General features: G+C 33.8%; 1 protein-coding gene across 2 annotated transcripts in view; it reads left to right on the top strand.

The window, feature by feature from the left end:
- SS18 (SS18 subunit of BAF chromatin remodeling complex) overlaps window positions 1-12,209 on the top strand; it is a 66,703-nt gene that overhangs the window by 28,928 nt on the left and 25,566 nt on the right. For both annotated transcript variants that reach the window (XM_045849860.1, XM_045849859.1), the window contains exon 5: window positions 782-1,003. In XM_045849860.1, the coding sequence (XP_045705816.1) occupies window positions 782-1,003 (222 nt within the window). The remainder of the gene's footprint in view (window positions 1-781; window positions 1,004-12,209) is intronic.

Genomic DNA, 12,209 nt, shown 5'->3' with positions numbered 1-12,209 from the left:
CCCACTTTATTTTTTAAGTATTTAATTTTGGTTTTGTTTGGGTGTTGTTCAACTTTTTTTTCATGCAATTTGTCAATCATTATGATTGTGGGTTTTCTGACATATTTAAAACGGCCCTTCCACCCCATGATTATTTTTAAAAATATTTTTTCCTGAAATTCTCTTTTATGGTTTCTTTTCTTTTTCTCTCTTCCTCCCCACCCCCTCTTCTTTTTTAATGTTTAATTTTTTAGTCATCTGGACTTAGTCTTCAATGGAAGTAATGTGGAAGGGGTCCAACTTGTTTTTTTTTCAGATGGCTATTCAATTGTCAGAACACCATGCATTAAATTATTATTCTTTTACTCACTGATGCTTAGTGTCACTACTATAATTATTCACTAACTTACCCATTTGGGTTGGTTTTTAGACTCTGCTCTGGGTTCATTGATCTGTTAGTTTATTTATATGCTAATAATACTTCACACCTCTAATTACATCAGCTTTATGTTTTGCTCTCTTATCAAATTAGTCCTCCCTCATTACTGTCATTTTTCACAATGTTCCTGGTATTTTAGAAGTATTTATTTCTTAATCTGTAAAATAGGAATAATAACATTTACCTCATAGTATTTGCTATCATTCATGTAAAACATTTTCTTTGTTTGCTATTGATGAAATACTGAAGTTATTGTTTGGTATTATTATTATAATGTAAAAAAATAAAAAATCTCTTAAGGTACTTTTGTACAGACTATCTGTTTAACTTTTGTATTTTGGTTCTGATCATTTTTCTTCAAAGGGCCTAATCATATGCCTATGCAGGGACCTGGACCCAATCAACTCAGTATGACAAACAATTCCATGAACATGCCTTCGAGTAGCCATGGATCCATGGGAGGGTACAACCATTCCGTGCCATCATCACAGAGCATGCCAGTACAGAATCAGATGACAATGAGTCAAGGCCAACCCATGGGAAACTATGGCCCCAGACCAAATATGAATATGCAGCCAAACCAAGGTAAATAAACTCTGTTATTCTTGACTAGAATGCTACATCAGCCTTTGAAAATAAAACAAATTTTTATATATATGTAGAAGGAATGTTGAGAAACCAGCTTAAGGAACCAGCTTAAAATACTTTTTTTTTTTTTTTTACATTTAAAAATTAAATTGTTTAATTTAGGTTATTTTTAGCTTATTTATTTTTATGTCTTTTGGACAGTTTTTTTGAGGTTCTATATTAATTTGGATTTTTTTCTGACACAAACTAATCAGTGAATAACCAAATATTTGCTTTAGAGCTAGAAAATTGAGAAAATATAATTTTATTGTTGCAAGTACACCCCTTACAAATATTTACTCTGTGGTTCATTTTACTATTAAGGATAAGTAAATTTATGTGAATTTCCCTTGATTTAATTTCCCTTGATTTATATGGAGGTTTTCTGATTCTGAGTTTTAGCATTTAAAAGGTAATAGTATAATTTGTTACTACAGTATTTAGTGGAGGTGCTGCTATGTTCTTGTATTAGAGTGGTATGAAAAGTGTATTACCAATATCAGGGAATGAAATTATTACCATGTTTCTCTTTTGAATATTCTTGTGAAAAGTAGCTAAAAACTGGTAAGTGGGGCTCTGTTCTGCTAATTGCCTGTTAAAACATTTGACATATTGCCAGCCTAAAGCTTTTTCAATTAGGAAATGTGGTGTGTTTAACAGTGTAAGATAGATTTAATGTATTTGCGATAAAAATTGCTAGATTTTATTTATGAAAAATAAATCACTGCAGTGAATCCAGATTAAGGGAGTCGGTGTTAATTTGTTGATAATTATTTATGATAAACTAATACATTCTAAATGTTAAATATTAATATTGATATTTTCTGTAATTTTGATGAGATATATTGAAAACAAAGGAAGATAATAGTGAATGTAGCTTCACAAAACTGGTGCTTGCTTCCATTTTTTTCTCCGAAGTTGTTTAATGTTATTATTTTCTTTGGTTTTTTAGGCCAGTTAAAGATTCAGACCAATAGTCAAACAAATAAAGTCATTGTTAGATCAGGATGGAGTCCACATGTCTCTCCACATACTTGGTTACCAAAAGAGAGGGCAAAAAAATTGATAGTGATTCTGACAGTAACTACAGTAATGATGGCACATATGCTAGAAACTAGTTAAGAAAAGTTAGGGTGTACACCAAAAAATTGGATGATGTTGCAGCATAGTTTGCTTTCAAGTAGAAGAAAAAATAATGCTTGTAGCAATATGCATGTAGGAAAATAATTACTGTTTTTGGAGGAAGGAGCTGATTTCATAGAAGTTTTTCATTTTAAACTTAAGGGCCAACTATTCTTTTAAAAAATGTTATTTTTTTGTACCTGGTTTGTACCCTGACTGGGAATTGGACCTGCACCCTTTTGGCACGCAGGAAAACACTCCAACAAACTCAGCCACCTGGCCAGGACTGTGGGGGGACTCTGTCTGCAGGGCCCCCCCCAGCTGCCGGACCCCCTCAGCTGCCAAGGATGAGAATAAGTCTACCAAGACATGATCTGCTTGGAGAGGAATGAAGAGGGGCCAAGAGCCTTTACCTCAATGGGCTTTTATTGGGTTCAGTTTGCACAGGAAAACAGATAAAGCTCATTAATCATTGTCAGGCAGTAAGGATCAAACAACAGATAACATTCAGAGAACTATGAGGGCTTATTCTGAGTCAGGGTCTGTTAGCTAAAGGGCTACAAAACTTTTGGGAACAAACTCATTTCCTGCTTGGACCCTTATCACTTAATTGAGGACATTCTTAGCAAAGCAGGTTTTACAGGATTTTATGCATTCTTTCTTAGGCCTCATCGCCCCAGGGAACCTGCCCTTTTTAGCACAGGGCTGCACCACCCTCTGTCGTTGTTTCAGGCTTAAGTCCGCAGGGGAAGTAAGGCAGCCAAGAGATTAGGAGACTACTTGCAGACAGAATGAGGACTCAGGCTATGTCAAAACCAAGGGTCGAGGGTCCATCACCCTCTTTTGCTATAGCCCCCCAAGTTCTTCCCTGGAGTCCCTTTCTGATTGTGCCTGTCTTAGATCGTCCCTCCCTTGAGGAATCTTACCCGTCATTGCATTTTGGGGCCAGAAAGAGTGAAGTAAAAGGGGCAGAGGTGGCGCCCCTGCCAGGGAGATAAGCTTTGTCCCCTTAGTGGCTTATGGTCTGAAGGTCGCTCACTCAGCCTTAGCCATGGCGGGGTTACAGCTTCTGAAACCAGGCAGGGCAGTTCCCAATACAGGGTAGGTACATATTTTATATGTAAAATTTTGTTTTGATAAATAAGTGGAAGAAATTTAGGGAAACTACATTGTAAATACAGTCTTTAAAGAAAAGCTTGAAAAATAGCAAAATTTCATAAAATGAAAACATTTGACTTTTAAAAATTTCTTTTGACATTTATGGAGAGATATTAGCTGTTCTTTGAGTTAATGACAAACTGTTGGAATCTTTTGGCTATTTCCATATTCTTAAACACCTCTCTGTCAAGAGATATTGAACAGTATTAAAGCTAATTACCATTTTAAATAATAGGGTATATTAGTCAAGAAAAAATATTTGTGGGATTTCTTAGATTCAACCTTTGTCAAGTGGCCAAAAAAATGGGAAAAGACTAATTCTGAGATTTTTGTTTTAAAAAGGAACAATTATATGGCAATTATTATTTAAGTGGCATATTTGGGAATTTTAACAGGTGATATGGTGGTAGTTTTCTAAACAGAACACTGCAGGTCAAAGTCTAGATAGATTTATTTTGGTAGATTTCAAAGTGACATTTTTACCCTCCCTTTTCTCTCTCAGCTTTGATAATGAAATGGAGGGAAAAGTAACTAGTTTAAAAATCTTGTTATTGTAATTTAGGAATCTGGTTGAAATTAGTACAGGGAACAGATACCATACGTTTACAGTTTATCATATTGATTCTTTAAGAAAGTAAAGAGAAATATTCTGCTAATTTATAGTACTAGTTGCAAAATAAGAAGTCACATTGTGTACCAGTAAACTCACCTCTCTTCACTGTTAAGTAGGTAAATCACTACAATATTGCTAGTATTTCAGGTTTCTGTTTGTTACAGTTATAGGGATATACAGCTACATTGTAGTTCATTTATACATATGATAAATATTACTATTTTGAATGATTTTTTCAAGGTTGTAATTTTTTCTTCAATGATGTCATTTTTTGGTTATAAAAATTGTACTTAAATATCTGGAAAATGCAAAAAAGCATAGAGTATAAAATAAAAAGAATCATCTATAATCTTGCTCTGTAAGTTTTAAATTACTCCAAAGACAAGGTACAGTACATTTATGTAAGGTTATATAGCCTGTATTTAGACACTTTGTGGCAGCAGTTTGAGTACTTGTTAATTACATAATTATTTGTAAATTTATGTTAATTATTTTTCTCTAGACTCTACATTTTATAAAGTCAGGAACTGTGTCTTGTTTTTTCCATCACTTTCCTATTTGTTGACAGCTAAGTGAGCTAGATTTCCTTTTTATAACAAATTAGAAAACTAGCATCCTTTTCTGTGGTATTGTCATGAACTGTCATTCCAGGAGTGAACCAAAAAAGGAACTGTCAGATACAACAAACAGATGATTGTCAGTTATACCAAAACCTTTGGGTTTGGAAGACAAAATCCAGATGTGTTTCTGTCCAACAGATTATAAATTCAGTTTTATTACAGTTCATTTTCTAAAACTTTTTACTTTAAAATAATTATAGGTTTACAGGAAGTTGTAAAGGTAATAGATCCTGTGTGTCCTCCCTCAGCCATCTCTAATCCCCAGCAACCACTGTTAGTTTTCTTTCCATTTCTGTAACTTTGTCCTTGTTGGAATGTTATGTAAATGGAATCATACACTATGTGACTTTGTCGGATTGGCTTTTTACTCAGCTTAATTAATATTTAAGTTGTTGCGTGTATCAGTGGTTCATTCCTTTTTATTGCTGAGTAATGTTACATAGTATGGTTGTACTGCAGTTTGATCATTCACACATTGAGAAACATTTTGGTTGTTTCTGTTTTAGGCTTTTATAAATAAAGGTGCTATGAACAATTGTGAGCACGTTCATGTTTTTGTTTGGATGTAAGCATTCATTTCTCTAGGATAAATACTCAGGAATGCAATAGCTGGGTTATATGATAAGTGTGTTTATTTTTTTTTTGAAGCCTCCAAACTGATTATCAAAGTGGCTGTACCATTTTATAGTCTCACCAGCAATATATGAAAGATCTGCTTTCTACAAATCCTTGACAGCATTTGGTATTGTCAATATTTTTTTTATGGCAGCTGTTCTAAAAATGTATAGTGATATCTCTTTGTGGTCTTAATTTGCATTTCCTTAATGGCTACTAGCATGAACATCTTTTCATGTGCTTATTTGCCATTATGTGTCCTCTTCAATGAAATGTCTCTTCATGTCTTTTGCCCTCTTTCTAGTTGGATTGTTTGTTTTTCACTGTTGAGTTTTAAGGAGTCTTTATATATTATTTTAGGATTAATTAAAAATCTCCCAATATTTTATGTGAAACTTCAAACTTACAGAAAAGTTGAAGGAATTGTACCTGCATAATTGCCACCTGTATTCTATAGTTAATATTTTACTAAATTTGTTTATCATCCATCTGTTAATTTACTCATCCATCAATGAGTCTTATTTTCCCAAATGCATTTCAGAGTAATTTGCAGATATCTGTATACTTTACCTATAATACTTTAGTTGCATATTATTAGAAGTCAACATTTTAAATATAAAAAAAATTTAGATAACATTTACATATTTTTAAGTGTATCATTCAGTGAGTTTTGGCATTTTTGTAACATAAACTCTCTTGGATTCATTTTTTTAGCTAACATCTCACCCTAAGTGCTGTGTGGGAGGCAGTCCTACTCCGTTATTAAATATTTTATATAAACCATAATCTATAGCTTCTTTTGTGGTAAAAGGGGTTGATTGCTTATTCTTAACCTTGGAACTCTCTCAGTGTGTAGCTCTAGGACTACCTGGATCAGAATCTCCAGGAGTACTTGTTAAAATAAGATTTGTCTGCTCCACCCTATACTTGCTAAACCAGAGTCTCTAGAGGTAAATTTTATGAATTATATTTAACAAATATTTGATGTTATGCTTATTTATAGCCCATTCTCTCAGAATTTTTCTGGGCTGCATGATATCTTCTATGTTAGATGGTTCATCATTTTTCAGCTCATGCCAAGTGATACAAAACTGTATGTTCTAATGTACCCAACTCCATGGCTTTCTCCTTGGGCAAGACAGGATCTTTACTTCACAGTAGATTGTCACTTGTACCACATAGATCTAGAGCTTTTGGAGTTTGTTTTTGGATTAATATTATATAATATAGCTGAAACTATATAAAAGAGATTGTCTTAACCTTAAGCATCTGTATAATCTTTAATTTTGCTAGATTTGTTAAGCCATAATATACTCCTTTTCCATTTTGTTTAGTCACCAGAAAGCTAAATATATCATTTAAATCCTAGATTATTTGTAGAGATGCCTATGATGTACAATTATGTCCTTGAGATACAGGATTTCTTAACTTGGCACTATTGCCATTTTGAGTTGAATAATTCTTTGTTTTGGGGGCTTGTCCTGTGCACTGAGATATTTAGCAGTATTTCTGTCCTGTATCCACTAGGTGGCAGTAGCACCCCCATGCCAGCTGTGACAACCAAAATCTCTGCAATCTGCTAAATGTCCCTTCCGGGGCAAAATTTTGTGCACAGTTGTAACAGCTTTAAGAAGTGGTTAATGTAAGGAATTACAGATAAGGATGGTCTGTTATTAAAGAAACAAATGAAAATAACAAAAGTTGTTGATACTCTTAGCTTTTAGTACTTTTTAATATGTTCATGAGAATTTTTCTAAAAAGTTTATGTTATAAAAAATTTATATCAGTGAACTGCTACCTGTTTTACTAGCTAAAATCCTTCATGGTGCTAACCCTCACTGTTGTGTTTCAGTCGGTTGGGCATCATCTCGCAAAGTGAAAGGTCGCTGGTTTGATTCCTGGTCAGGGCACATGCCTAGGTTATGGGCCTGGTCCCTGGTTGGGGTGTGTGTGAGAGGCAGTCAATTGATGTTTCTCTAACACATGAGTGTTTCTCTCCCTTTTTTTTAATCCCTCCATTCCCCTCTCTGAAAATAAATATTAAAAAGTAAAAATAAAATAAAATCTGCCATGTTTCTAACTTTTCATTGATTGCTTAGAAACTTAAATTTGTACTAGTTGTAATGACTTTATTAAACTTTTAGGGTTTTCTTAGTTGCTTGGCTCTTGTTCTTTTATCCTTGCTATTGTATTATAAATTTTTTTTATTATGAACTGTTTAAAATGATTGATGAGCACAAGTGTATGTTTTTAAGTAAAGAATCCTGTAATTTTAAATGGCTGTTTAATAGGTAGTGGGCTAGCTAATAGTTTGTTAGAGTACAGGGCTTTTTTTTCCATGTTAAAAAAAAAATCCTTATTAGTAATAACCTCAAGTGAGACCTGTACATGTTACTTTGAGATTGAATTTTTTTAAAGATTTTATTTATTTTTTAGAGAGAGGGCAAGGGAGGGAGAAAGAGGGGGAAAGAAAAATCAATGTGTGAGAGATACATGGACTGGTTGCCTCTCACTTGCCCCCAAATGGGGAACCTGGCCCACAACCCAGGCATGTGCCCTGCCTGGGAATCAAAGTAGTGACCTTTTGGTTCATAAGCCAGAGCTGAATGATTGGCACAAAAATGTGACTGGTATGTAATGAATTATGAGCAAGAAAATAGGCTTGGGGAGGGTGTTGTCTATGAAATTTCATAGTCTAATTCTCATTATAACATAGATACAGGCAGGATGAAGAAATTTCTTATATTTTAGCATTTTTGTATTATGGTGATGATGTTATATAGAACTGTTTTCCTGAGAGACATTACATGGGAGAAGCATGAGTTGAAAGAAGATACATGTAGTAGCTAAGAGCATGGCTTTAGTGTTCTTACCATTTACTAGTTATGCAACTTTAGGTAAGATTCTTAATGCTTGCAGTGTTAAATTTTCTTATCTATCAAGTGAAGTTGGCAATAATTCTACCTGTTTCGTAGGTTTTGTGGTAGATAAATAATAAACATAAAGCTCTTAGCATAGTAAGCCTGGCCCATAAGAAGTGCTCATTAGCCCCTAGCTGTCATTTTTAAATTTTACTTAAAATAATTTATAGATCAGTGATATTACATATAGAGTTATGATGTATAGGTTTGCATCTGAAGATGTGAACATAAATGTATGTAGATTTTTAAAAAATTATATAATTCTGAATTCATATATTAATGAAAATAATGTTGTCTCTATACTTAAAAATTTGACAAGGATTTCAATAACTTGAAATACAACTAAGTATTAACTGTCTCATTAGAGTAAAGAATTCTAGTTATATAAAATATGGTGATTTGGGATTATTTTACTTGTGTTTAAGATACAGGATGTTTCAATAGAGTATCTGTTATAGTATAGAACTCAAAATGGAAAGAAATAATGTTGGTGATGAACATTTGTTATATATCCTTTTAAAACACTTTTTCAAGAACATTGTAGATAATTAAGATAGTAGTAGTATCTTTGTGTATGTAATATCACACTTTGTAGTGAGCCTTAGCATCAAAATGATTTCTGCACAAGATGAAGAAAACCTTTAAGCATAAAGTAATGTGTGATGTTATTGCTTGTAGAAAATGGTTATTATAGTCTTACTTTATACTCTTAACTTCACTCTGCAGTACAGATTTTTAGAACTTATTTGGCGTAACCTTGTGAGGACTAATAATATTCACACATTTGCCAGTGTAGTATATTTCCTTATCCAAGGAAAATAATATGCTTCTTAAACAATCAGAATTGAAGTCGTAATTTTTTTAATAGATAGGGCTTGAAGGAAAAACATAAAAAACTTTATTTATAATACCCAAAATTTATAAAGAACTTACGCAGCTCAACAGCAGAAAAAACAAACAGTCCAATTAAAAAATGAGCAGAGGACCTGAATAGACATTTCTTCAAATAAGACATACTGATGGCTAACAGAAATGAAAAGATGCTCAACGTCACTAATCATTAGAGAAATGCACATTAAAATCACAATGAGATAAATCTCTCAGCTGTCAGAATGGCTATCATCAATAGATCAATAAACAACAAGGTGAGGATATGGAGAAAAGGGGACCCTCATGCACTGTTGGTGGGAATCCAGATTGGTGCAGCCACTGTGGAAAGCAGTATGGAGATACCTTAAAGAATTAAAAATGGATCTGCCTTACGACCCAACAATTCCACTTCGGGGAATTTATCTGAAGAAACCTGAAACACTAATTCAGAAAAATATATGCACCCCTGTGTTCATTGCAACGTTATTTACTATAGCCAAGATTTGAAAGCAGCTTAGTGCCCATCAGTGGATGAGTGGCTAAAAAAGCTGTGATACATTTACAAAACAGAATGCCACTCAGCTGTGAAAAAGGTTTATCTTACCTTTTGCAACAGCATTGGTGGAACTGGAGAGCATTATGCTAAGTGAAATAAGCTAACAATTTCACTTACAGGTGGAATCTAAGGAACAAAATAAACTAACACACAAAATAGAAACAGACTCTTAGAGAACAGACTGATAGCTGCCAGAAGGAAGGGGTTTCGGGGGCTGGGTGAAACAGGTGAAGGAGTTAGGCAAGATAACCCCAGAACTCATTGAGAGACGCCAGTAGGGTGATTATAAGAAGGAAAAGGTTAAATGGTGATGGTAAGCACACAATGTAATATACAGGTGGTAATAGAATTGCACACCTGAAACCTATGTAATTTTATTAACTAGTGTCACCTCAGTAAATTCAGTTTCTAAAAAAACATGGAAAACATGTTTTAGTGCTGCTATCCTCCTCCATTTTGTTTGGTTTTAGACTTGATCCTGAATGATGTCAAGGGTCCTCAGAGGGAGGAAAGTGAAGGAGATTAAAAGAAGGGTGGTATTTGAGCTCTTTGGCATAGGAAGTGCTTATAGTCCCAGAGATAAAAACACAGGTGGTGATGTCTTTCCTATCTAGGGCTTAAGCTAGAAATACTTTTCTCTTTTAGAGCAAAGCTCAGAATTTTGTTTCATTGTATCCTTTTGGATTTTCCTTCAGCTATTATGTTTTTTGCTTCTTTATTTTTAATTTTGACTTTAATGCATATTAAATGCTTTAGTTTTATAGCTAATTTTGTTAAGACAAGAGGTCTTTCTTTAATCAGTGTTGATGACAGAAAGAGCACAACCTTCATTTATTGAAAATGCATTACACAAATGCCCAGTCATGTTGCCTATTAAATTATGAATGCTAGTGTTCAGTACTTTATTATATACAAAATATATTTTTAAAATTGTAACTTAATTAAATTAGCATTTGGACCTTTTGTTACATAATTTGCCTCTGAAGTACAGAATTTGTTATATGTAGTGAAGAATCAGTGAAGAATACTGGAATAAACATGTGCTTTGAAATCAAACAAGTTTTGTCTGACTCCCATTTGATACCTATAAGCTATATATAATCTTGATCTTTGGATTCCTGGGTTAAAACTTGAAAATTAGCATAATTACCTCTGGTAGTTGTTAATGATTTACATGAAATGAATGTTGAAAGCATGGCTGGTGGTGGTAAGTGCATTCAATGTTAAGCTCTCTTCCCTTCCAGTCTGCAGTGTGCCACATCATATTTACTGTTAAGAGTTTATTTCTTTGGTGAAAGAAAAATCCCATAGTAACCATTGAAAGGCTTATAGTCATGGTAAAAGTAGAAGGAAAAAGGAATGTGAAAAATAGTAGAAAAACAAAAGAAAGCAAATAGGAGAAAGAGTTAGCTCTGATAAAGTAGTATTTTAGAGAATACAGTTCTTCAGATGGAACACAGTTGATTTATTTTTGCTTACATTGTTGCTGCTACTGTAGATCAGTTGTATGCTTTGTTTTAAAATTTTATTTAAATAATTAAAACGAGCTTTTGGCTTATGTGGGTAATTTTGACTGTAAAACTCTTTAGGCTCTCAACGTCCTTTGCCTTCCTAAATTGTCCCCTTTTACTAAAGAGGAGCATATAGGTATTTAAGCACTGTAATCTGGGGGATAACTCGTGCATACTTCTGAGACAGTAATGGTTATAATGGCAGAATGATGAACTCCGCATGCCATAACTTGGCCCAGTGAACATTTGAGGAGCTGCTTACATTGTTAGAAGGTACACAGAACTTTTGTTGATTACTTCGTGTGATATATTTTTACTATGGCCAGTGGGGTACTATAGTGGTGGTACTTCGGCTATTCAGTATTGCTCACTTTTGGAAACTACATGTAGTTCTGACTTCTGAGTCTGTGGCTTATTGCAGTTGTCTACCTAGGTGTTTTTGATTGTGTACATGTTAGAACTTACTAAGGCATACTACAGCCCTTTGATTACAAAAAGACTTTTGTAGTTTATAAATTTTATAGTTGGAAAAGTGAATGTTTGCATAGTTTCCCTATCTACTATTATGTAATGAGTAGCACTGAAAAAGGGTAAAAAATGGATATCCAGAAGTTAGAGTTCTTTCTCTTGGTTTGACTACTGATTTGCTGTGTCATTTTGAGAAGTTTACTTTGTTTTGGTGTATTTTTTTTGCATAGCATAAGGGTTCTGTCTTTTCTAGATGGGTTACATTCATAGTTATATAGTACAGAGTAAAAAATACATTCAGAATGTTCATATGTTGTATCTACTTTATTTTTTTAAAAAATTACTAGCTACCCCTCCAGTGAATTTCAGATCAGCTACCATGGATTGGTTGTTTTCCCTTGTGTGCATATTATTTTAGACATAGGGACTTTAATTCAAAGATGTGCTTTTATTAAAGTCAATTTTATTATAATAAGTTATGTATTTGGGGGTTATATGATACTGAAAGAGTTTTGTATTTCTCTTAACATGTTAAACGTTATGTGTAAAAAAAATCATTTGCCCTGGCTGGCGTAGCTCAGTGGATTGAGCGCGGGCTGGGAACCAAAGTGTCCCAGGTTCGATTCCCAGCCAGGGTACATTCCTGGGTTGCAGGCCATAACCCCCAGCAACCGCACATTGATGTTTCTCTCTCTCTCTCTCCCTCTCTC

Source organism: Phyllostomus hastatus, unplaced genomic scaffold (genome assembly GCF_019186645.2).
Source record: "Phyllostomus hastatus isolate PE091 unplaced genomic scaffold, TTU_PhHast_1.1 phas_contig_80, whole genome shotgun sequence".
Classification (NCBI taxonomy): Eukaryota; Metazoa; Chordata; class Mammalia; order Chiroptera; family Phyllostomidae; genus Phyllostomus; species Phyllostomus hastatus.
This window is presented reverse-complemented; position numbering and strand designations above follow the sequence as displayed.